This window comes from Mercenaria mercenaria, chromosome 8 (assembly GCF_021730395.1).
Source record: "Mercenaria mercenaria strain notata chromosome 8, MADL_Memer_1, whole genome shotgun sequence".
Taxonomy (NCBI): Eukaryota; Metazoa; Mollusca; class Bivalvia; order Venerida; family Veneridae; genus Mercenaria; species Mercenaria mercenaria.
The window spans coordinates 77,501,590-77,529,523 of record NC_069368.1 but is presented as its reverse complement, the minus strand read 5'-3'; the positions used below and the strand labels follow the sequence as shown (position 1 = coordinate 77,529,523).

At 35.6% G+C, this 27,934-nt stretch overlaps 1 protein-coding gene across 1 annotated transcript in view; it reads right to left on the bottom strand.

Annotated features, from left to right (window-relative positions):
• LOC123566017 (treslin-like) overlaps positions 1 to 20,888 on the bottom strand; it is a 33,488-nt gene extending 12,600 nt beyond the window's left edge. Inside the window, exons 1-15 of the mRNA XM_045359835.2 lie at positions 20,168 to 20,888; positions 16,476 to 16,767; positions 15,311 to 15,359; positions 14,157 to 14,394; positions 12,973 to 13,201; positions 12,540 to 12,651; positions 10,605 to 10,732; positions 9,797 to 9,991; positions 6,268 to 6,422; positions 4,377 to 4,483; positions 3,471 to 3,558; positions 2,743 to 2,825; positions 1,698 to 1,943; positions 725 to 812; positions 461 to 521 (exon numbers count right to left, since the gene is read on the bottom strand). Coding sequence (XP_045215770.2) covers positions 461 to 521; positions 725 to 812; positions 1,698 to 1,943; positions 2,743 to 2,825; positions 3,471 to 3,558; positions 4,377 to 4,483; positions 6,268 to 6,422; positions 9,797 to 9,991; positions 10,605 to 10,732; positions 12,540 to 12,651; positions 12,973 to 13,201; positions 14,157 to 14,394; positions 15,311 to 15,359; positions 16,476 to 16,767; positions 20,168 to 20,821 — 2,725 coding nt within the window. The 5' untranslated portion in view covers positions 20,822 to 20,888. The remainder of the gene's footprint in view (positions 1 to 460; positions 522 to 724; positions 813 to 1,697; positions 1,944 to 2,742; positions 2,826 to 3,470; positions 3,559 to 4,376; positions 4,484 to 6,267; positions 6,423 to 9,796; positions 9,992 to 10,604; positions 10,733 to 12,539; positions 12,652 to 12,972; positions 13,202 to 14,156; positions 14,395 to 15,310; positions 15,360 to 16,475; positions 16,768 to 20,167) is intronic.
• Positions 20,889 to 27,934: the final 7,046 nt, after the last annotated feature.

Sequence of the window (27,934 nt, the reverse complement as noted above, 5' to 3'; positions counted from 1 at the left end):
TGTGAGCAAATGACATGTGCTGTGGTTAATGATTATGTGGTTAAGTTTGGTGATCTTTAAGTTAGCTTCAATACTTTTTGAATTGTAAACATTGTCATTTTCGGATGGATGGGAAGCATGCATGCACGGAAGGCCGAACAGCCAGACAGACAATGCCAAAACAATATCCCTCTGCCTTTGGCAGCAAATAATGACAGGGGCAGCATTTCTGAGCCATTGAACTTTCCCCTCTTATGATACTTTATGAGGTGACAAATTACACAACAAATGAGAACATTCTTTTGTGAGAAAGCAAAACAAGACTTATGGGACCTGTGCAAAGCATGCCATACCATCAAAGTGAACAAAATAATGCGTGAAATTTCAATCCATTCCCACAATATCATCATTTACCTTTCAGCAATACTAATCACAAACTACATCAAATCTTATTTCATGAAGGACAAAGTTTCTATTTTACCTTTATCAGTTCTTCTCTTTTTGGCAGAACTTTTTATCTTTTGCTTTGATCTTTTCTCAAGCTGGAAATGACAGTAAAACCGATCTCTTAAAAACAGTGTCAACAAAATTAATCCAAATCATATGAGATTCGAAAAAAAGGTTAAACTATGTTTTAAAGTTTTTCTAACCTACTGAAATATTAATGGGAGAGTTATTATTGAAAATGTATAGCTATGTAATGAAATATTGGTAACACTTCTAAATGAACTAATGCCTTACAAACCTTCTGACTGACTGGCTTGTCCACAACAATCTGACGCTTAGAGCCATAGTCAACCATGCTGTAATGATGTACCAACTTTCTACCACCTCTGTGAACAAACGTAAAACTATAGGTTAGCTATTTAAACAAACTGCTGATGATACAAAAACAAGCCAGCACATCTGTATTAACAAGTATTGTATATAAAGTACCCTTAATCATATCAGTAGAGATAACATTGATGGATGACTGAATTTCTTTGCTTCCCTGAACTTGCTGTTAGTGTTTACAGAGTACTGATTTTAGGAGATTTATTTTTATACAAGGAACTGGTTTATTAGGGAAAGGACTATTTATCTTTGCATGAAGGCATTTGCTTTGCAAAGAATTGTTAACAGATTGAAGTTAAACTACATGGCTATAAATACATGTCAACAAGTGAAAGTAAAGACTTGTTCATCTAGAAAAGCATTAAAACTAAGGATGATAAAAAATAGCATTTTTGGTAATCAAATGTTCAATTGACCTTTCCAAAGAATATTCGAATATTTGGTCATCAAATCATCAATACAATTGTTTATAACACCCTGTTTCTACTACCTTTTTACTAACTACAGTCATCACGATAGGGACATACAATTTTGGCACACAAATATAAACATATAATGACATGTCTAAAACTTTTTAGTAGCCATTTTCAGGCAAATAATGATAAAAGTGGGTTTGGCAAAATAAATAATTCAGCTTCTATTTATCTGTGATAATTTTGTATGTTTTTCTAGAATACTCAAACAGAAATAAAATATAGGAAGGAACAAACATGTTACGTTACAATCTGTTAAATTCTTCAATGTAAACTAGCTTCTTATATTCTCATTATAAAGTGCCTTTCAAGATCTATTTTCAAATCAATTATGCAAATTACACTACTTGTAGCTATACACTTTAGTTTTAATACTGACAGGTTAGGAAATATTTTACAATGAGAAACTACCTGGATGTGTTAAGTGATGTATCTAGATTTACTGGTTGATTCGACAGCGGTCCAACTGAACCATGTGACCGAGTTCTTGCTGAAGGTGGGCCACCAACACCATCATCACTGATGAGAGACTCGTTTACTCCGGACTGGTTGGCACTCATCTCCTCTGGAGACAGGATGTTGGCAAGACTCTCCGGCAATGGTTGCATTAGTTCATCATATATATTTCCCAATGTTCTTGGTATTGTATGCATGTAACTATGAATTGAAGCACAGTATGTTACTAAGTTTTAATGACTTTACACAAGATCATAGAATTTAACAAGATCAAATGCATCTTATGGGGCTGTCAAATGTTCAGGACATGTTAGCCCCTACTTAACACCATTTTTTATGAATATAGGTGAACAACTTGCGAATCTGTACATTAAATGTCTGCAAAAACTCTTGAGGAGACAGTAAAGTTTTGTTTTGTTTGTGTCTTGTTTATTTATATCAACATTCATTTAAAGTCACTGACTGCCCATATGGGTGACTTCTGATGAAGAATGTTAGTCATTTTATCTTCTTTTTTTTTTTGTTTTGTTTTGGGTTTAATGCCCTTTTTCAATTGACAGTATTTCAGGTTTTGGAGAAAGCATAAAATACAAAACATGCTCCAGTCAAAGAAACTGCCCCTAGTTTTTTAACATTCAAGTTGTAGACCCTGATTTAGTCACATCAATAAAAGTGTAGTAATGCTCCTCCAGTGGTTTCTAGACCATGATGTACCTCTTGTTAAGCCCTGTACTAATCACTCACTCTAATAAGTCACACAGCCACAATTTAGGTCATATCCAAACATTAGAGCTGTTAATGGAGAAAGGTTGACACTCTGGGCATTAATTCAAGCACAGGCTGGACCCTGGGTAGAACCACTGACCTTCCACTAACTGTTTGATTTAAGTGAGGGACTTTCTCCACACTGCCACTGAGACCAAACTTTAATATTCAATACCCACTTTAACCAGTTCTAACATTAGCCAGTCTATTGGAATTGGTAAAGGTTAAACCTTACCTGTGTAAGAGAGACGACTGCATGAACTTTGACAGTAGCCCTGGTTCAGATATGAATGACAATGTTCTCAACATACCAACAACCTGAAACAACAACAAACAGTAATGTCGACTCTAAGTTTAAAGGTGGTCAATCACATGTAAACAACATTTTGTGATATTTTTCACCATTCATATATTCTGTTACAGATTTTATATTTAACAAAAGGACTGGTGACATAAGAGTTAGTATGTCTATTAGATTTATACATATGCTAAAATAACTACCTTGGTAGGTCAAACAGTATAGGAAAATCAAATGTAGAAATACCGCCAGTGGAAATTTAATTTAATGTATTAAGCACTCAATGAACACAAACAGGTGTAAGAGATCAGTTGTTAAAGTTTCAAACAAATCCACTACATGATCAAAATCTAATAAATCACTACCATAACCATTCTTGGGAGAATAAGTTCAGCTGATTTTGTACTTGTGACAACCCATCAAATAAATCTCACAGATCAATTAATTGCTCTAAAAAAGAGGAAATTTAACCAGTCCGAGTTGCTGACATGAACATGACACCAACCAAACAAAGAAAGGTAGCTGTTTCACTATGTCCTTCCTGATGATTACCTCATCAAGGTAACCAGTCAATATGATCTCCCTCAGGCTTACTTTATCAAGGTAACAAGTCACCATGATCTCTCTAATGCTTAACTCATCAAGGCGATCTCTTTAATACTAACCTCATCAATATCTTCCTCTCCGTCTGTTTTCTCCTGTTCTTTCAGTGTAGAAATCATCTCTATCCTCAACAATATCTGTGACTGGTACCTGAAAAGGAAGTTATCACATGTTCTTGTATACAATATGTTGTTGTGTGATTTACTTTTATTTATTAACAACCTATATGATAGTCATTGAGCCTACCATCATGACCATTAGAGCCAGACTTTGTACCTATAACTGTGTGCATGTAAATTATAACTTACCCACATTTACCATAGGATGACTGACTTCAAAGGTTAGATAATCAAATTCATTGTCTCCGATATAGAGGTCACTAGGAACAATACACTTCTTAAAGCTTCAATATAAGGACTCTAAATTACAATTTCAAAATGCTCTCCCTCAAACAGCCATGGTTCATTCAGGGTATCTGAGACAAACTAACAGTGCTTTCAAGGAATTCTCAAACACTTAAATTTTACTTTTTCATGTATGTCCTGAGAGCTTAACCTGAACAACTTTTATCAGATTTTTAGACGGTCATGTAAGAGAAATTGCACTCTGTGTGTAAACCTCAATAAATGGTGGTCACAGACTGCTATTCATAACCGCTACTTGAGCATATCCGTAATGGCAAGAGCAGAAATACCTTATTTTTTTAAAAACTTATCTTTGTTTTTTCCAAGTTCATTTTTTTTTTACATTTTCTTTTTTTATTTGAAAAGCAAATTGCTGGCGGAAAGTTTTTCAGAGTTTTGGGTGAAATTGAAACTGTTTTCCTTTTTCAAAATTAAAGCACTTTTTCTATTTTTTTACTTTTAGTAAATTTCAAGGAGTTTTCGATAAGTACATTCAATGACTTTTCAAGGTCTGTGAGAACCATGAAAATCAATTACAAAGTTTGTATAGAAGATAACGCTCACCCTGCAACTTTTTGCTCTAACGGCACCTGCTCACCATGACTGTATTTCTCCCTCAGTTGACTTCCTGATACCAATAGTGTCTCTTCAAGCAGCTTCCAACAATTTTCCTGCAATGTAAACAGGCAAATATCAACTCAAAGTTTACCCTCAACCCTAACATGATTCCTAGTTCCCATCATTTTAAATGAAGATTCAAGTCAAAAAGTGGACAAAAAATTTGGTCTGTCATCTTTATATCAAGTTTATCCATGGTATCAAGCTAATAAAAACAGCATTATAGGTTTAGGGATCTACAGTATTCTGGCTGGCAAACATAAGAAAATGATCATCAACTGATACTTCCAACAATTTTATCAATTATGTTGTTTTATTGGGTTCAACATTGCACTGACACAATTATATGTTATATGGCCAATTTCCAGCTTTCCATGTAGGAGGAAGAACCAATTACTTCAGGCACAAGTTGACACCTGGGTGGAACCACTGACATTACAAAGTTCTACACCCAACGCAAGGTTTCGAACCTACAGAGGTGAAGGGCACGGGATTTGAGGTCTGCAAACTTAACCACTCGTCCACGGAGGCCTCTTAGGATAAACTTGAGGAATAAATGTATTTAACAAGTGAATTTTATTCGTCACTTTTAGTAAGTTTCTGACATAAGAACAAGAGTGCCAGAATGTCACAATATACGCCGGTCACAGCAAATTTCTTTACTGTAGCACCTGTATTTGCAAATGGAATTTTAATTTTGTGGTTGTTTAGTAATCATTGTTATTCTTTTGTTTTTCTAAGTCCACAAAAAAACTCCTTACCAGGTAGAGATACCTTAAAATACACCTAAAATTAGAAAGTAACATCTATGTTGTACCACAGAAAAGTGGTCTTGGTTTTTCCCTACGGTCAATTATAAAAAAGTTACAATATAAGTTATTTATAGTAACAACTAAGGGAAGTTAATCTTTAAAAAAAAAAAAAAAATCCCCCAAAAAATTGTAAGTCCACACAAAAATCCTAACCAGGAAGAGATTGGTCAAAATACACCTCAAAATTGGATGTAACATGCATGTTGTACTACAGAAACGTGGTCTCCATTTTTCCCTACGTCTAGTAATGAAAAAGTTACAATATAAGCTATTTATAGTAACAACAAAGGGAAGTAATTCTAAAGATGGGAACTGCACACAACACTTCGTCTCATGATGGTGTATAATTGTACCAAGTTACATCAAAATCCCTCCATGCATGAAGAAGAAATGCTTCGGACAGTCATTCTTGTATCTGACCTTTGGCCGCTAAGTGTGACCTTGACCTTAGACCTAGGACCTGGATCTTGCGCATGACACTCCGTCTTGTGGTGGTGAACATTTGTGCCAAGTTATATCAAAATCCCTCTATGCATAAAGAAGAAATGCTCCGGACAAAGTTTTCATTCTTGTATCCTTTCACCTCTAAGTGTGACCTTGACCTTAGACCTAGGGACCTGGTTCTTGCGCATGACACTCCGTCTCATGATGATGAACAATTGTGCCAACTTTCATCAAGATCCCTCCATGCATGAAGAAGATATGCTCCGGACAAAGTCATTCTTGAATTTGACCTTTGACCTCTAAGTGTGACCTTGACCTTAGACCTAGGGACCTGGTTCTTGCGCATGACACTCCGTCTCATGATGGTGAACATCTGTGCCAAGTTTCATCAAAATCCCTCTATGCATGTAGAAGATATGCTCCGGACAAGGTCTGTGGACGCTGCCCGCCCGCCCGCCCGCCAGGGGCGTTCCCATAATACGTCCCGTTTTTCAAACGGGCGTATAAAAAGAAAAAATTCATCAATGTGCCACACAATACATGTACTAAGTAGAATAGAAGTAGTTCCACATATATAATACCTTGGCCGAAGTCTTATCATCCATCAGTTTGAAATAATGCAGTGCCACTGTGATCATAGACTGTATGCAACTATCTATGTCAGTTACCTCCCCTGAAGCTGTCCTCTCATATGTGGAGGTAAGATAGTTCTTCAGTTCCTCTTCAGTTTGGAAATCTACAATAAATACAAGACTCAGTATTTAACAAACACGTAAATGACAATAAGATTTGTAACAACAGCTGAAAGAAGTCACTTCATGCCATTAAAATTTTGTACGATTTGTTCCGTTATTTTGTTGTAAATTGGTAATTATCTTTGTTTGACTATTCTTCTCCATTTATGAAAAAAAAACTTTATTTCAGAGAGCAACAGAATGTTGTCTCTGTATCTGAAACAAAATAACCCTAGATATATATATATATTCCAAATATCTGAAACAAAATAACCCTAGATATATATATATATTTCAAACATCTGAAACAAAATAACCCTAGATATATATATATATATATATATATATATATATATATATTTCAAATATCTGAAACAAAAAAAACCCTAGTTATATATATATTTCAATTTTTTTATAATATTGTAACATGATCTTGGTTTGAGTGTAAGCTAATTTTTTAACTCCGTCTTTTTTCATACCGGTATTTATATGATTAACTTTACACTGTTGTGTCAGACCTTTTTGAAGAAAAGACTTAAACAAGAGCTGTCTCCATAGGATGACACATGCCCCCGATGGCACTTTGAATGAATAGTTATGGCCGATGTTAGAGTTTAAGACCTTTGACCTACGGACCTGGGTCTTATGCGTGACACGTCGTCTTACTGTGCCACACATTCATGCGTAGTTATTTTAAAATACATGCATGAATGACAAAGATATGGACCGGACACGCCCATCAATGCACTATCATGAAATATGACCTTTAACGTCTAAGTGTGACCTTGACTTTTGAGCTACAGACCTGGGTGTTGCGCGCGGCACGTCGTCTTACTGTGGTACACATTCATGCCCAATAATTTTAAAATCCATGCATGAATGACAAAGATATGGACCGGACACGCCCATCAATACACTATCATGAAATATGACCTTTAAAGTCTAAGTGTGACCTTGACCTTTGAGCTACGGACCTGGGTCTTGTGTGCGACACGTCGTCTTACTGTGGTTCACATTCATGCCAAGTTATTTGAAAATCCATCCATGGATGACAAAGATATGGACTGGACACGCCCATCAATGCACTATCTTGAAAAATGACCTTTAACGTCTAAGTGTGACCTTGACCTTTGAGTTACGGACCTGGGTCTTGCCCGCGACACGTCGTCTTACTGTGGTACACATTCATGCCAAGTTATTTGAAAATCCATCCATGGATGACAAAGATATGAACCGGACACGAAAATTGCAGACAGACCGACAGACTGACAGACCGACAGACGGTTCAAAAACTATATGCCTCCCTTCGGGGGCATAAAAAATTGAATGGTCTGACTAAAACTATAATGTAATGTAAAAACCCTTTATAAATAAGTCTATTATTGCTTTCATCATTTTCCACTATATTCTGTGACAAGTTCGCAATAATGGAATGAAAGACATAAATATATGAACATTGAAAAATGATACTAATCTACGGTACCCTTCCCAAATAAAACAAGGCCCTGCCCCTTTTAGACAGCACCCTGCCTTTTTTGAGCTCTAGAAATAAAACTTAAAACTAGACAAGAAGTACACAAAGGCCCAACATTGCTTCCCTGTGTGTGTTTGATTTAGCAACCTTAAAGCAATTTTTCCGTCATTTAAACAACGGCATCTACTTGTAACAGTGAGTGCAATGCCCAACTTCATAGCGGGTGCTCTTCCACTAGGCTACCAAGGTGGTTGATATCACTATCCTGAGTTTCACAGCCCAGACAGGTATAACAAGAAACATTTCTGTCAAATTTCTTTGAAAACTAGCCTACAGATTCAGATATTATATAAAAAGGAGTTCAAAACTTTCCATAGAGACATTCAGGGAAAGCTAGACCCACCAAATGTTTTGTTTGTTTTTTTGATAAAACAAGATGGCATCTAACAATTTAGCAGAGTGACTGTGAAATTATTTCAAAAGTTAACCAGTAGTTAAGGAGATGTTGTTCAAAATTTTTAGCTCTGGCCATATTTTTTGACAAATCTCAACAATGTGATTTAAACTTTTGGTAGACTGTCTCCCAAAGAATATATCTGTGAAACTGTTTCAAAAGTGAAGTTAACCAACACTTAACGAGATTTTGTTTGAAGATTTCTCTTTTTTTCAGCTGTGGCAGCCATTATTGTTGATGAATCTGGATGATCTGAACATGTTGGTAAAAAAAACAACCATGAAACATTTGTGTAGAATTGTTTAAAAATCAGGCAGACAGCTTCTGACTACATTTCTGAAATTTCCACAACTTAAACATTGAGAAAAGTGACAATACACTCTGGCAGCTGTTTTTTTTTTAAAAATCTGATCAATTTGAACAATATATTTTATGAACGTCACTTAAGGAACATTTGTGTGAAACTCTTTAAAAATCAGGCCAACAGTCTGACAAGAACATACTTTTGAAGTTCCCACTACAGATTTATAGAGAAACTGACTGCGGCAATGGTTTTTGACAAATTGGAATAATTTGAATAATCTGTGTAGAAGGTTAGCCAAAAATCATTACTGTGATATATTAAATGGTCCAGCAGTTTCAAACAAGATTTACTTTCATACACCGAAAATTTACCAGGTCCATGGAATGATTTGATTATTCTTGGGATAGGGTCAAACATGGGACATTTCTATGAAATTATTTCAAAACTGGATCAAATGTTTAGAATAAGGTGTTGTTTGAAGATTTTTCTATTTTCAGCTACGTGTATGGTGGCAATTTTTTACATGAACCAGAATAAATGGAACAATCTTAGTAAAGAGTCATCCACAGTACATTTGTAAAATTACTTAAAAGCGGCCAGTAGGTTTTGACAAGAAGATTCTTTAAGTTTTTCACTATATACATAGGGCAGAGAGCAGGCTCTCTGATGACCAAGTTTGTTTTTTTTGATGAATTAGAATAATCTGAACATTAATGGGAGAGCATCCCCCCAAGGATCACTTGTGCCATATTACAACAAACTTGGGCCAGCAATTCTAAAAAAATGATGATTCCCAAACATACACATAGGGAAAAGTGACCACGCCCCTGGCAGTCAGGTTTTTTGACGGACTGGAATAATTTTAACAATCTTTAAATGCAGTCATCAAAGCAATGTTTCAATGAAATTATTTGAAAATCAGGCCAGCTGTTTAAGAGTGGATATTTAAAAAAAAATTCTGCTTTCACCTCGGGTGACTTCTATGTGAAACCAAATAAAGATAATTTGAGCAGGTTTGGAAGACGGCAAACATGGTGAGTGATCACAACAGCTCACCCCAAGCACTTTGTGTTCTGGTGAGCTAGAAAATCAGGAGGCATGCTGAAATAAGGTATCAGTAATAATGTAGTCAAGTTGACTTTACCTGCTAGATGAGCAGCAAGGTTTGGCTTCTCTCTCTCTTGCCTACTACTTGTGTTGTCCACAGCTTTCTTCTGTATGTTGTCTTGTACCACTTCTTTACTTTTACACAGTATCTTATCAATACGACTAAGAGATGCCTGAGACGACTTCCCAATCTGTTGCATGTCAGCTTTGTCTACAGCCGCAATCTTTGTTTCTAAAGATTTGTAAGCATAAATGTAGTTTTTGTTCAGGTTCTCATGTAATCAAATATAAAAAATCCAGGCAAAATGTTCCAGAAAAAGCTCTCCTCGTTAATTTCATTTAGAATAAGAAGTTGAACATTATATAGCAGTACCTCTATTGAGTAGCTGATGAGAAATAATTATTTTTAATAAGAAAATGATGCATGTAGAATGCTATAATTTGAGATAAAGACCACTGCAAAGTTATGTTCATACAAGTTTCCAAAATCTATAAAAGGAAATTTAAAACAGCAAAAACAGTAAAAATGAAGCAGTTTTAGGCACAGGTTGAAATAAATCATGTTTACATCTTAAAACTTTGAAAAATCAGTGGCTAATAAGTATCAGCCCAAGTGAAAACCATAATTACATGATAATACCTTTGAACAATACTGATTTTGAATATAAAAAGAGTTAGAACAGTTTTAAGCCTCTTGAAAAATAGATAGGGATAATCTAGAAAACTTTATTCGCAAGAAATTTAATACCAAAAGTCATTTTTACAACATAACATACAAAATCACGTTGTGAGAAACTTTCTTTTTTCACCAAAAAACTAGGAACAATGTATTAATTTTCACATACCTGCATTTACATGATTACAAACAGAGGTATCTCTTAGCCCCGGAGGTTGCTTTTCCTTTCTGTAACTCTTGCTAAGTTGTTTTAAAGTTTCCACCTCGTCGTGTGACAGAAAGTCCAGTTCTGATATCCTGAAACAAGAACAATTTCTAGTATGATTATATTCAAAAGTGGAAAACAACGGACCCTCAGATCAGACACACTGACTTCCACCTGATCATCTTGGGAAACATAGGAATTTGCATTGTTGTCAAACAAACTCATTACTTCTAGAGTGATAGTTTTTAGTCTTCCCTACTAGTCTAACCTAACTGGGCAGGGTAAAGACTTTTCTACAGATGACATAAAAGTATTCAAAAAATTGTAATGGCAGGTACAGTCGAAATTCGGTATCTCGAATTTCAAGGGACCGTGCTTTTTATTTCGAGATAACCGAAATTCGAGTTATGAGGAGGGACGTATATGGACGAAATGATAAATAAGTTGGTTAAGTTACGAAAAGATTTACTGAAAAATAAAAACTATTTCCTTGATACCTTGCATACACTGTTGACACTTTACATGTACACGATTCCGTACAGTTTGTGTGTTATCAAAGTTTTCAGTTTTCGAAGAATGAAAATGATGCTAACCTCAACTATTTTTGAGTCAAGTTTCCTTTTTGTACCAGGTTTCTCCTGGAGGTTTGGCAGCATTTTGATCCGACATTTTGAACAAATGATGCTTTCACGCAAGAAGTTAATGTTTTATACATTCTCATCGCGATTTCCTTTAATAAATCCTTATTAAAGATCCGAACTGTTCAAACTAATTAATTCATAAGTTTAAATAAAAAGCAATTTTCGTAACGTCTCAAAAACAAACGACCGCTAATTAAAGAAATCTAATGTTTACATCAAACAGTTATCACCATGGCACGTGCAAATAAGTATGACATCATCTCACTTTGATAATCGCTGCACCTTTGGTATGTCGGCGTCAAGGCTTTCTGGTTAAGCAATAAACATGGACATGTGTTAAAAACCAACCACATTCACAATGAGATGTGTGCAATTTTATCGCATATTTTTCACACTTCGACATACCGAGTTTACAATGCAATTTTATTGACGGGACTGAAAATCCCTTTCGACACATCCGGAGTCTCGGTAAGTCAAATTTTGATGTAACCGGAGTTGAATTACATATATAAAGAAGGAAATTTGGTGGGACTTGAAAATTTCTTCGACTTAAGCGGAATTTCGAGGTAAGCTAGTTTGAGATACAGAGTTTCGACTGTATTAATGTAGAGCAGTTATGTTCCTTAAGGACCTCCTTAGGAGGTGACATAAGGATGTGACTTGATAAACGCTACAAAATAATTTACAACATTCATTTAATGTATCTTAAGTATTTACAAAAAGAATACACCAAATAATTAAATAATCCATGTTATCAATTTCTAACTGCCAAAAACAGCAAGTGGGTGAATCACTGAGATATGACTGTGTAATCAAGACTATGTAAGAAATTTTCCCACTTAACCTTTACCCTGCTAAATTTCTAAAATGGACTGATCCATCATTCAATTTGGGCAGTACAACTTATTTGTCAAAGTGGTGTTCACTGAAATTTAAGGTTAATTACTGTGATAGAAGTACAAATGCAATATTGTTAGTTGTTACACTTAGCAACTGAAAACAACAAGTGTTTGGCAATGTCCATAATGAAACAGACCTATTTAGTAACAAAAGAAAATATGATTGGACATTACACATGCAATGAAATCAAGTGTAATAAAATATTTAAACGTGCATGAAACTTGACAAACTACTTATTGTGAAATAAAAATAGATCAAAGATACATCAATGTTTCATCATCAATACAGACAAAAAGTATAAACAAGATGAGTAGGTTTGACAACCTTTTACATTTTATACTAAATTGTAGAAAACTACCTGTCATTTAACTTAGTGATAAGTTTCTGCACAGTGTCTGTACGTCCTGCAACCACCCAACGATCCATCTGTAGTCCATCAAGGCTATTTGCCTTAATACACTCCCCCACATCTGCAAGTACATGAATGTGGAATGAAGATTACCTGTTGGTAAAGTGACTTAAATATGCCTAGAGATATTAAATACATTTCTATCTTCTACCAGCTTAATAAAGTAAACCTTTCCTTATTCCCCTTATGTCACATGAATGTTTCATGGTAAAGTTAATACAAATATTTACATTGAAACTTTTCAAATAACTAAACATTTTCATATGCAATCACTGAATTATATATTTTGTAACAATCCTAACAGAATTAAAATGACCATCATTTTTCTGAAAGAGTCACACATAACTGGCAGCCACAAATAATCGAAGATAACAAAACATACCATTTCCTTTTGTCAGATGAACCGAGCCTACAAGTTTCCCTACCATCTCATCAACAAACTGTTCCTTACTCTGTACTGTATCAGCAGAAGTTTGTCTACTTGTATTTTGGAGAAGCAACTGTTTCTCTAAGGACAGAGTGGTATCTACAGACAGTAGACTAAGTGTGGCTGTGTGTGTGGTAAGCGGTTCCAACAGAACCAGTTGTCCAGACCTGGTACATACAAGCACCTGTAATATACAACATACTGTATGAGTATTCGTAAAGGATTTGCATATATTTCTACAGATATACCGACTTACACAATACACTGCCATCTGTACATTATATATGAAGTTATAGAAATTTACCCAGTAAGCTTTTATACATGTTGTCATAGATGCATCACACATTTCTTCAAACAATGAATAAATTGAGCCATTTTTTTAAAGATATGATGTCTGAAAGTTACCATTTTCTTGAAAATAGCAACTATCATTTCAGAGATACATTTGTACTTAAATAGTAGTCTGTTGTGTTTTAAGCCACACTGACACCATTTATGACGTATGGTCACTTTGCAGTTTTTCAATAAGCAGAAAGGCCTCGGGAGCCCCTTTACATAGTAGAATGATAAAATCTTTTTTAAAATTATATATCATCCCTTATACATAACTTTGCTTACTATTTCTGGATGTAACACCCCTTACCAGGGTTGCCACTTAGTTGAGAACATGAAATTCCCTGACTTCTCCCTGACTAAACCATACTTTTCACTGACCAATACCATCATATTTTTTCGGCCTCCTCCTCCCCTACACTACTGCCGTTGAATCTTTTATATTTATTTTGTTTCAGATATAACAAACTTTCATTATTAAATACCAAAATTATATGAGTGTAAACATTATAATAATGATATTTGTCAGTGACAATAACTGACTTGACTTGGCTATACACAATTACACCAAAATGTGTTTGGAAATACATTTAGATACTGCTTGAAGGCCACCATAGCCACTGAACATTTTAAACATCGACCCAGAACTTCATTTTTCCCTGACTTTTCTTAAATTTCATTTTTCACTGACCACTATCAAGATTTCCCTGACAATTCACTGACCTTGAAAAAAACTACACTTTTCCCTGACTTTTCAAGGTGAGTGGCGACCCTGTAAGCCACGTCTGCACAGTCTCAATACATACCAGGATACTACTTTTGGAAGCAAGTTCTTTGATCATTTTTTTCAACAATCCCTCAGTATATCCCCCAGCTGTTTTTCCCATGTTTCTTCTCACATTCTCTGCACACAGATAACTAGCCTGCACTGGCAACCGACAACCTAGCCAACTCTTCCTCAAAACTGCATAGCCTTGCAAAACTGATGACTGGAGTTTAGAAATGTCAGTTTCCTTTTCTGCTGAATTTGTTTTCTTCTGTGTTCTAAAAATAAATGCAAGATATTTTGAAATAAGGACAAATGTGATAAGCTGTGTGTGTTTGACTTCGTTCTATAATATTATCTAAAAGTACTGATCAGTTAACCTATTTCTGAGTTTCATTTACATACAAGTTCTAGCTTGTATTCCACAACTTCAGGTACAACCATATGAGGGAACGCCTTCTGACATACTGTCTTCTGTTAACCAGACAGTATCTCCTGCTCAGGGCTTACTATGATGTTGGTATGGTGCCCTCTCTGATGAGGTACCTGGTCAGGCTTTTGTGACCACAATGTTTTCTTTTCAGTAAAGAGGGGAAGACAGCTGTTGGACTTGGGGTAAGGGGACTAAAAATCCTGATGTTTACAAAGTAAATTTCAGGGAAAAATTGAAATTTAAAAGAAAATTCCTGACGGGGAAATTGCTGAAATTGGTCACTGCTACAGAAAAGGAAAAAGCCCTCGACTTTGTCAACGTAATTTACTGTACATTGTACATCCCAACAGAGGGTAAATGATTTGAAATGGAAAACAATATTTCAACCATTGTCAAGACTGAGTGAAAAACAATGATGAAATTACTTGTAAATATATGTACAGTATTTTTAATAAAGTGACTCATTTACATGTCTTTGATGAACATGATGAAAATGGAATTATTTTAAATCTTCCTTAAGAATCGTATTTTATTACAGAAATCCAACACAGCATTCTGTCATAACTTTTAAGTTTTAAAGAATCCATTGATCAAATCTGTGTTTTAAAAAGACTGTTGTCCAGGGTGTTTTTGTATAGAAACAAAACAAATAGTTCAAATCTTTTAGTTTAAAACTGTGAACTTCTTCTGTCTGTCAGATTGAGTATAAGTGCAGAGAGCTACAATTCATAGTTTCAAGAGTGTGAAATAAACTAGCCTACCTAGTTTCAATGTTCTGTGCAGTAACTAAAATTTCCACTGCCTTGTTACCTGAAAAAATTAAATACTGAATATAGAATATAATTATCAAATGACTTGCCAGTCAATAGTTTTGATTACTGACCTGCAAGTCATTCAATAAATGAGCCGCACCAGGAGAAAACCAACATAGTGCATTTGCGACGCGCAGTCTGGTCAGGATTCATGCTGTTTGCTAACGGTTTCTCTAATTGCAATAGGCTTTGAAAGTGAACAGCATGGATCCTGACCAGATTGCGCGGATGCTGGTCTGGATCCATGCTAGTCGCAAATGTACTATGTTGGTTTTCTAATGGTGCAGCTCAAATGCTTTATTACATGTACATGACATCTGATCAATTTCATGCTTTTTTGTCAAGCTTAAACTTTAGCCCAGTAAAATTCAGTGTTGAACTGTAGACCAGTCAATACTAGTAGGTCAGAGGGTCTATAGTCATTTTCCTACGCTGAATAATTTCAATCCATTAACCACTTTAAAGGTAGATAAGACTTAAAAAATAATAAATATGTCCCTATATTTTATCAGTTAATAAAATATGGACAGGAGTTCGGATGCATAATAATTAAATCACGAGTGCGTAGCATGAGTGATTTAATATTCGCATCCGAATGACTGCCCATATTTTATTAACTGATAAAATTATTGGAACATAATATTATTTCGATTCTAACCAAGCAAATTCTTCGCATGTTACAGGACTACATTTTAGCTCGATACGTCATTCGGTTGGCCATATGCTATTATAAAAACTTCGCTTAATGTTTATAAAGCAACTGATGCAGATCATGTTAGAATAAGAGTTTTCATACATCCGATCGGTTCTAACTTTAAAATTTATGCGGTAAAATTTATTTATGGTTTGTTCTAAAATAGAATTATTCTATAGTTGTTATAGAAACACAGAACACATCTGATTTTTGTAAATATGGCCGTTTCCACGACGGTTTGCGCAGTGACAAGATATTCTTGATTCACAATACACTACTGGTTAATGTTCACGCAATGATTAATGTTCGTGAGGTGAGGGACCCCGTGAGTATAGCGAAAATTAAACCCTCATGATAATTTATGTTTTTACAGTAGTTGTTATCCTCATGATGCATAAAGTAAAAGCATATGATATTTACCTAATTGTATGTCAAAACAGTTTTCATTCTGTGATTTCTGAACTTTCTGCACCAATTTATTGTCTCCAGGAAGAAAACAGGATTTGGTAACAGTTGCCAAGGGTAATAACTGTGTGGAATTACATGAACTCTGAGACTCCTCTTGTTCCCATGACTCTTCCTGCAGTAGGTCCTGAACGTTTGTGAAATATGTGCAACCATGACCAGCAAAAGCATGCAATGAGGCAAGACCTCCACCTGTTTTTTCTACAGACTTCTTAACAATATCCAGTGCTTGCAGGTCCAAATCATCCTAAAACAAAACAAAGAAATAATGAACAACTAAATCAGAACTGGCCTTTTCCTGTGAATCCATGCATCACTATGATCAGTACACAAAACAGCTGACACATATAAGTAAATTGAGCAAGAGCAGTCAGTAAGACAGCACGCTCTACTTCTCTCAGTGCTCGACTCTGAATTAGGGCTTTGCCAGTAAAAACTTTATAAAACATTAACAAAAAAATTCTAAGTTAAAAAGGGGCATAACTCTGTCAAAATTCAAACCAGAGTTATAAGGATTGTTTTTCTTGGTGTAGACTTTGATAGTCAATAACTATTTTAAGTTTCAAGTCAAAAGCTTTGATAGTAACTACTGTAGCAGAGATATTTGACTTTATCAGAAACTTTAACAAAAAAGTCTAAGTTAAAAAGGGGCATGACTCTGTCAAAATTCAAACCAGAGTTATGGCCTTGTGCACAGTAAAGTGCCCAATTGAAATGAACAGGGATTTTTTCTCCTGGTGTAGACTTTGATAGTAAATAACTATTTTAAGTTTCAAGTCAATAGCTTTGATAGTAAGAGATATTTGACTTTATCAAAAATATTAACCAGTGGTGACAGCAACATCAACGCACGTGCAATAGCTCTACTTTTTCTTCGAAAAGTCGAGCTAAGAGAAAAAACAGAAAAAAAACTGTCAGATCTATTCAATAAAAATTACAGATCTTTCAAAATGAAGAGTTAGTCATTGACGGCACGAATGAACTCGAGACCTTATTTTCGGCCATGAGGATTTTCGTACCCAATCTAATCAAGTAGGCACTGGTTTGAGCATCAGAGAATTATTGATGAGGACTGCGACCAAGGTTTAATTATCGAGTATACTTTAGGGTCTATATTAAATGTAAACTGGTCTATACTATGTAATACGGTAGAGTACCTTAGACTGCATCGAAAGACACATCAACACAACTTGATAAAGTAAACCATTCTTCAACAAAATGGTTTTCTGTCATCTGCAAGGCCATCTGTCTTCTGTGCACAAGAAGAAAGCATTGTGAGGTCTTTTGTAGCCATGAGGGTCATGTTTGAAATCGCGGCTGGCTTTATATTGGAAACATTAACCATAAAATGATGTCCTGGCCAATTTAGCATAAAAGCACCAAGTGTCGCGACACTCAGAGTCTGGTTTATTTACATTAAATTCTTTTTCCTCCTTTTACAATAATTACAATAATTAAATACAAATGACCAGCTAAAATTGAAAATGACACAAAAGCCAAACATGAACAAAATTTCCAAGGTAAACCATGCAATCCTCTCAGATCTGTACCTGTAGACACTTCCTGAATTAAAATTTAGGCAGTTAGATTACTTGTGGGATTTACTATGTAACAGACTGAAAACACTTCAGGCCTGACTGGGAATTAAACCTGGGACCTCGCACACCTAAGGCAGACACTCTACCATGTTGCGATAATATTATAAAAGCTAGCTCAATAGCAAGGAAGTATAAGTGCACCCTTCTACTCTAGCCTACTACATACACCCCTTAGAATTCGTCCTCGAATTCCAGGACTTTGAACTTCTGTGGGACATTCATATCTACTAGCGAGTTATTTATGTTAGGCACCAAATGTAACAGACCAGGAGTGTGGAAATCCCAATATTTTTCACTTGTCCACGGACAAACGAGACTTAAAAATCTACTTGTCCGCAGTCAAAACTTACTTGCCCGGATTTTCAACATTTTAGCATGCAAATAATTCTTTATTTTTGACAATAATCTACAAGTAGTAACAAAAGCAAACATAATAAAGTGTAATACTGTAGCTGTTTTCAGTGATTTTTTTACTTTTTTTGGCAACAGCCCATGCCTTTTCAATTGGGAATTTTTAGCGCGATAAACTTCAAAATTGGGAAAAATGAACAAACCTTAATAAAGAAATCATTTTGAAAAGTTTTATTTTAAGGTAAATTTATTTCATTCAAATATGCACTGAGGTTGAATAGACAGGACAGACAAGTTATTTTCTGATGTCACAGGATCAGATAGCTTAGGGTCACCATGAGCTTTTGTTGATTTCTGAGGGTCATTTTGTGGGGACTCAGATTTCTTGGACAGATCACTTTGCTTTTCTGACGTTTGATTTGAATTTAATTTCTCTTTAACTTTACCAAAAGATGTTCGAATGACCGGAGTACCGATGACGTGTTTAAGTTTTATTTTCTTATTATAATATTTGGAATTATGCAACATTTTTCGCTAATTTAGGTAAGTTTCTAACAATTTTTTTTCCGACTCATTTTGACGTATGAAAAAGCGTTTAGCGACCGTGATGAAAGTCATACTAAATGCCATACTATGCCGTGACCCGTTTTATATAAACAACGCGTTTCGAGTTGGCAACAAAATTCTGCGAATAAACCACAATTAGAGTTGGAATTTTTATGATTATTTGCATTGTTTTAGTTCAACTTTCACAAGAAATCAATCTAATTGGGAAAAATCATCTTGTTTTGGGGAATTTTTAAGCATTTTTTGGGAATTTTGACCATTTTTGTCTGTTGGGAAGACGCCGAATTTCGGAGTCAAATCGGCGCAAAAAAATCACTGGTTTTAAAAATAAGCTTTCGACACTTTAGCTTGTGTTCGCCCACAAGGCCATCAAACATTCAACAGAAATACCTAAAAGTCTGCTCATCATGCCATGTGAAACCATGTGAGAAAGCATGACACTTTCTGACTGTTAGTAAAAAAAAACACATGAAACTTCCTGACTCGTACTAGCTAGCTGTTTGTGCTTTGACTGTTGACTTCAATTTTTGTTTGCAGACGAAGTTGTAACAACGAATTTGTCCAAAACTTTGTGATAATTGTTTACGTTTTCGGTTTCTATTCGCTGAGTTACCGTGTGCAAAAATCACGCAAGATCGTGACAGGGAACCAATCACAATGCAGAGAAAGAGCTAAATTTAGACGCAGTATGGTTTTCCTAAAACTGGAGAAATTGAGAGGCCCTCAGCGGGTGAAACATCCATTTAGTACGTCAAATTCTTTCATAAACTCCATAAACTTGAAGCATTGTTCAGCGTTTCTAAATTTTCTTTCCTTTTTTCATTTCAAACCAGAAAATTTGTGCTTGTCCGTGGACAAACGGAATGTGAAAACTCACTTGTCCGCCGTCAAAAAGTCCCGAGTCGGACATAGGAATTCCACACCCCTGCAGACTGAAAATACTTCAGGCCTGACCTGGAATCGAACCCGGGACCTCTCACACATAAGGCTGACACTCTACTACGTTGCTATAAAACTTTTAAAAGCTAGCTTAATAGCAAGAAAGTATAAGTGCACCCTTATACTCTACCCCACTACCCCACTACTATGTGATAACATGATAAAATTTCATATTAAAAAGTATTTTCTTACCACACAAGTATCAAAATGTTGTGTATCAATCCAGTACAGTGTTAATTTTGCAATTTTACAAAACTGTTGAAACAGCATATTTGGAAACAATGAATTAAGAAATATTTCTTCATCTAACACTCTTTTTCCCGTAAATTCTTTCAGCTGCATAAAGGTTTTAGGACATTTGGTAAATAGCACAACTAAATGTCTTCTATCTGGTGGCTCTTTTCTGAACCTTTTTCCTTTCACTGGCGACCATAATTCTTGACTGTCCCATTTAAAGTCTGCAAGAATCTCAGTGAAAGCTTTGTTCAAGCTGTCAACTGGTTTGTATTTTCTTGTGCCAGACTCACTGTTTGCACCATTACCCGCACTTTCAAATCTTCTCTGAAGCTCATTTTCAAACTCTTCTAAATATCTCAATTTAAAGTCATATAATTTGTGCGATTCTATCTTGGTGTGATGTACTTTACTGTTGAAAAACTTATAACCCCACTTCAATTTTTGATAAGTTTGTTTTGATTTTCTGGTCAACCCATGTTTGTCAAAATGTGAAGACAAATGACTCAACAGCCGTATGCAAGAAAGACAGATAGAATTTGATAATAATGAAGATGATCTAGAGTCGTCATTTAAGTTGGTATCGATAACAAACACTATCTGGGCACACATATTCTTCTTGTTTACAAAACACGTTTTTGAAACTCCCGGAAATCAAAATTACGCCATGTTCGTACCAAATGAGTCCGTACTTTAACATTTTCGTACCATATATAGGTTGAACAACACTAAATCCGACTGTTCTTTATTTCATGTAAAATCCACTTACTAAATAACGTTATTTCGATATCTGTGGGCATATCAGATTTTCAGAGACTTATATCTCATAGAGAACTATAACGCTACTATAGAAAAAGAAAAGTAAAACGGGTGCTAACTTTTGAGTCCCGGTCAAGATTGGGTGCAGATAGACAAAAGTTAGAATTGTGAAGAAGTATACCTAGTCACTTTTCAGGTCCATCAGGACATGACCAATTCGGCTTCCGTGGCGGTACCAGGGCACAAGGTCCGGCCGACATAGCTCGAGTATCATATGAACGCATAATTTGTAGCTGGGAAGGGTGTCCTCTTAGAAGGTCAGGTTGGAGAGCCCGCTCTTAAAAGATGCCAAAGAGGGGGCCTCAGCAACAGCTGCTGGTAGATCATTCCATAGCAGTATATTACGTGGGAAAAAGCTAAACTTGAGACTGTCTGTAGATGTAGGGTGTGGCAAGAAACCATTTCCATGCTTGTGTCATGGCATGACCTTTCTCGGAGTCAAATACTTGTTACCATCTATGTCAACGAGGTGGTTTACTATGTGGTAGAGTATTGTCAGTTGGTGTTTCTGGCGGCGTGATTCGAGTGTTTCACATTGTAGCTCTTCTAACATGCAGGTGACACTGCTGGTGTTATGGTACCTGTTAGTGGTAAAGTGTGCTGCGCGCCGTTGTACCATTTCCACTTGAAGTTTATGTGATACTGCATGTGGACTCCGTACTGTGCAGCAATACTCTAGGTTTGAATGTACCAGGAAGATATAAGCACTGGTCTTGGTTTCTCTAGAGGTGTTCCGTAGGTTGCGCCGCAGAAAATTCACTCTCAGATTGATCATAAATTCACTCCTTTCGCTTCTTGCAATGTCTTTTTTCGAGACATACAATTCTTACGCCACAATTTTTATCCTGCATGCAGTTTCCATTACAATGCTATCAATAAGATACATACTAAAACCCAACTGAGCAAAAGGAAACGTGGCGCTGTTGAAAAAGGGCACAAGTAAGTGAAAGACTATTAGTACTATTTATATGTGAACTACCTTACATGTTTAGATATATATTTGATTTGGTAATAACCAACCTATAAAAGAGCTACCATTTGTCGAGTTGGAAGTCATGGGTACCTATGCACTGACTCATATTTCCAGACCTCTGCTTTGATGTCGACATTTGCAAATTATCATTGCAAGTGTCACACTAGCAATGCTCGGATGATTTCTGTGATAACCCTCATACGGCATGTGGGCCAGACAAGATAAAAACTAGAAAACGTAGAAACCCTCAGACCGCCAAACACCACAACAAGAGGGTCATGATGACCCTGTATCGCTCACCTGAGTAATATGAGCTACATGTTTCAAATGTCAAACTGATGCTAAATTATTAAGAAAGTAGGTCAGTAGGTCACATTCATGGTCACTGAAAGTCAGTTTTAAGATCGATGTGCAAAAACTGTACATGTCATCCAAATTTCAAGGCTGTATCATAAAAAAAAACAAGAAAGTAGGTCAGTAGGTCAAGGTCACAGTCAGATGACCCCTAATTACTTGGTGTCATCGGGTAATTATAATTAAACGATCTAGGAAATATGATCTGATAATTTTTGAAGTATGTTTTCCTATATAACTCGTATAAAAAGTGACCCCCGGGGCAGGGCCTCTTCTCACCCCAGGGGCATAATTTGAAAAATCTTCATAGTGGATCACTAAATGATGTCACATGCCAAATATTGAGGCTCTATGCCTTGCGGTTTTGGACAAGAATATTTTTAAAGTTCTTTTCCTTTTGGTTGCCATGGCAACAAGGATTCTGTGTGGAATTCAATTCTTTGAACAACTTTGGAAGGGGACCACCCAAGGAACATTCAGGCCACGTTTCATCAACTTCCACCAGACAGATATTACTCTGTGGATGGACCGCCAGAGAAAGTAACTAAAGTAACGGATTGGGATTTGGTTTGACTGAGCTTTTTCATGAACGGTAGTGGAAATGTATACTCAGCCTCGTCCACGCCATCCAGCCCCGGGTCGAACAGAACTCTATATTTATACAGGTTTAACTGTCATACTGATCATTCACGTACCATCTATCAATGCAGGTAAGAGTAGCTCGTATATATGTGGTTTATGACAATTTGTTGATATAATAAATTATCATACCATGACTCAAACGGATTCTGAAAATCTTTAGAAATGACAGCATTCCACATCTGTGTCTTACAACAATTATCATTTATCTTGTTCGTTTGTTTGTTTGTTTGTTTGGGGTTTAACGCCATTTGTTCAACAGTATTTCAGTTATGTAACCTAACCCGTGTTCCTGGATTCTGTACCAGTACAAACATGTTCTCTGCAAGTAACTGCCAATTTCCCCACATGAATCATAGGTGGAGGCCGAACGATTTCAGACTATGAACTTAATCAGATCGTCACGGAGAACATACGGCCCGCCCAGGGATCGAACTCACGACCCACGATCCGTAGATCTGCGGTCTTCCTATTGAGCTAATTTAAACGGGCGGGTAACCATAAATCTGTCAACTTTGTAAATATATTTCCAAGGATTGGTGACTATGACATGATATAAACTATTATAAACATAAGACCAAACATAATGAAACAAAGGCACGGGCATATACTGCTTTAAAGTAAAGCTAATTGGCCAGAATTCAGAAGTTTTATGACCAAGTACAAACATCACACTTTGCAGGATGCAGATTTTCTCTTAATTGTGTGGTATTTCAAAGTTTATTCCTGCCGAGAAGGTTGGATGTAAAACTGACCTACCACGGATTACTAAAGAAGTCAATAAACTTATTCAGAAAACGGAAAAACTATACCAACAACTAAAAGGAAAACAATGAAAACCTGTCACCAAAACCAAACTTAAAAAGTAAAATCACGTTAAAAACAAGATAAAAAGCATAAAGTCATTATGTAGAAAATATCCCTGATATTGCTAGCAATGAATTACGATCCTTACCATAATGCTCAAAACACATGTGCTAAAAAGAAATTATAGTCACTATTGAAAAACTCAAAAGAAGATGCACAGAGTGCGTCGTCTATTTAAGAACAAGTTTCGGGAATCTTGAAACCAAATATGATACAGATAAAGCAAACTTATTAGATAACTAGATTCTATCGGTATTCTCCAAAAATCACCACCTCCTCTCAAACAAAGCTGTGTCCAAAATTTTAAAAACTTTAAAAGCAGCGGAGTCAGATTGTATTAGATCAGTTGTCCTCAGGGATGAAATTGTAGATATCCTAGTAAGATTTTTTTTTTCAAATACTCTCCGGATGCCGTTCCGGTTGACAAAGGAGACGCTACTAACTGGGCAAATTATCGGCTTTTATTTTTATCTTGAATATTATGCAAAACTTTGGAACACATAGTTGTTTCCAATGTTTCTTTCAACCATTCTTTATGACCTCCAGCATGGCTTTCGCGATAAAAAATCTTGCGATATACAACTGATTAAATTATAAGATGACTGATCAACATTTTACCTCTCATGAACAGACTCAATCTTTACTATATATGTTGCTTGGTTGAGTTCTACGTCTCCAAATGGTCTTTTCATTTTATGTTTTTTTGCACGTTGAAAATAAATTACAAAATGTTTAATATGCAAAGTACCCATTTGCCGAACTGCGCGTTTTGTGTGTGTGTGTGTGTGTGTGGTGCACTCGTCTGCGTGCTGGGGGTTTCGTTTTGAGGAGGCTACGTCTTTGGTGCGTGGCATTCCCTGTTTGATATTTTTCTTTGTTTTTTAGATGAGAAAAGCGCTAGTATATTTTCTTGTTGGATGGGCTAGGGTATATCATGTACAACAGCAGTTGCTGAACAATCACGATTTAAACCTTGCATGAGCTGTTTTGCATCATAAGTGTTGTAATTGTTTACACTATTAGGTATTGTTTATCAAAATTAATAAGAGTCATTTACAATTAAGAAATAATTTATATCAATACAGTGTCACATTTGCTGTTAGGTTAGAAGGAAAAATGTGCATTATGACGATATATTTCTTATTTTGCGTCATTTAAGTACACGATATTGAAACTGGAGACAAATTCTACGTTACATTTGAACAAATCTCATAACATTATAACATTTTTGTTACATCTGCAGAAAAATTTGACCAAAACATAACATTAGCGGCCCTCCTACGACATTTTCTGCCTCAGGTGACCTTAATGAACTAACTTGCATCTTTGATCTAATTATGTTTAGCAGTTTTGGCAATTGACAGGCGGACAGGCACTCAACTTTTGCGGATAATAAAGCAAGATACTAACATGAAATTTCGTGTAAGTAACTCAAAAGTTTGACTTACTGGCTGCGTTTTTGGAACATGGCATTCCCTGTTTGATATTTGTCCTTGTTTTTTTACTATCTCAAAGTTACGAAATACGTAAGTTGAAATTTCGAGTTACATTAAAAACTGTATTTTATTGCCTTCATGATTAACCCATCAGCTACAGGTAACTCATTTCTATAGTTCAAATTAGCCTGAATGTGTAGTGGACGCTGACTTTTGGCTTCTTGCAAACTTTGAAGGATAACATATTTCAAAGAAACGGCTGGCTGCCCCGACATGTTAAGGACTAAATTTCTTGCATTCAATGACAGGTAATTAGGTAATTACCATGTTCACTTGCAAGTCCATACCCTCAGGGCTTTCTACTTACGGTATCAGCCACAGGGACTCTCTTGACAGGAAAATGTTTAATCACAATGCCATATCTCTGCAACTGAAAGAGCACGAATGCATCTGCGCGTGTCTCTAGATTTTACTTTAGTACTCGTATCATGTATAAATTTTGAATTCTGCCCAGCGGGACGGTAGCTTGCATTTCTACAACCCTCCATGAACAGGCTCAATCAAACTGAGCTTGCAATATTTCTATTCATGTCGTGGTTTTCCACCATTTCTATTCTGCAGACGAGCTTTCGTGCAACAAACTACGAGAGTATACATATATGTATACTCTTGGCCAAGAATAGGCACCTTGTATAACCCTCGTGTAGCCGTAGAGGGTCATATAAGATGACTGGGCAGCGTTCGTTCTAAACAGTATCAATATTTAACCTTGTTTGAGTCTCGAAGGTTCAGTCCGATCACCACGGCCTGTATTCTACGCAACAGACATCACGATTGGACACAGTTTAAGTCTATATAGCAAGGAAATACAGACAAACACTATATGAACCTGTAGTTTTGTGTCCGACCAAGTTCGGATACTTTTAGATTTTAAGGTGTTGGCATAAGTAAAGGTGATGGAATGTTTCACTATTTTGAACATATCTTTGCGATAATAAAGCCAAACCATAAAATACAAATCAGATTTTTTACGCATATGATATATAATCTAGCAAAATCATCTGTTGTAAAGCCAATCACTGATTCGATTAATCAGTCTTTGACTATATGCTAGCCCCCATATAACCTCAAAATGGCACAGATTCTTTAAAAAAGTGTTACATGTGCTAGAGAAAGCAACCATCTTCCAGCAAGTATATACCCTTCCAGTTTTGTCAAAACATTTTGAAACGGCAATCAACTATCACTTATCAGAATTTTTAACCTGTGTTTTTACGTTTCAAACAGAATATGGATGTCAGAGTGTACATATGAAAACATATACAAACATTGGAAAAAAAGACATCGTTTACCTCATGAATTATAACTAAAATTAGATTTCATTGGTTTGTTAGGGTCTGCTTTAGAATTAATTAAATGTTACTGAAGTAACAGAAAATTATATGTATAATTAGTTTGTACAAAGATGCTTATGCCAACATTCATTCAAAATTAAATCATGCTACAAACATGACAAAAGCTAGTTGTAAAAATCTCTTGTAAACGACAGTGGCCATATTTCTTTGATTGTGCAGGACCAGTTTTTCACTAATCAAATGAAAGCGAATCTGTACGAATTTCAAGCACTGTGAAAAAACTAAAAATGAAAATATAAAAAAGTCCAAATATTTTATGAGAATGCAAATCCGATAGGTCAATTATAATTAAATTTTGATATTCATATTTCAAATGAATGTAAAAAGGCTTCCAGGCAGTTACATGTTTTAAAGCTAATTGGTAAAAAAAAATTAGGTAAACGTGTAAATTTAAACATCTTTTACTCCTCCATGCCCTAGAATTTTAGTCATTGTCACCTGACGTAGCACTATTGTGGAGAGGTCAACACCCAAAACAAAATAGAAAGAAATAATGAAAAGACTCATTTACAATGAAGGTACTTGTTGGAAGTTTTTTTTTAAATTATCAATCAGCAAGGTAAATTATATTTACATGACCAAATATAAATCAAACAAGCAAATTTTCTTCTTCCAGGCGCATAAAACGTGCGACAGACATACCGCCGTTAAGAAGAGTCAGATGTCCTCAAGCTAGGCATACAATTTTCTTGATTTTATACTGTTTTCACGCTTCGTGTCGACAGAGCTTTTGCGATAATAAAGCCAAACCATAAAATACAAATCAGATTTTTTACGAATATGATATTTTGTTTCTTCGAGAACAGTTGTAATGGTGTCATATTGAGCAAAAAAGAAACAACAGTTTACCTATCTCAATTTAGTCTTTTCTTACATGCAACACCAACATCGGATTATCCATTTTAAGCGTATTTCCAGCGGGATAGGATTGCTCGTTTACCACCTGTGCATATGCTAGCGGTTGCGTAGAGCAAGTTTATTGATGTTTTTACACAAAGGGATCGGCAACGTGAGTAAAAGATTTTTAAAAAGTACACTTACTTCTGTAGTTACATTTATTAATGTTACACCTTCTTTGCTTAGTTTTTTTTCACAGATTCATGCATATAATGTTTGTAATTGAAAAAAAGCAATTGCGTACTACAAAACATTTTTTCACAAAATTGAGGAAGATGTTCATGCAGATCTTGAAATATTAAATGTTTGTTTTACATGCATTTTT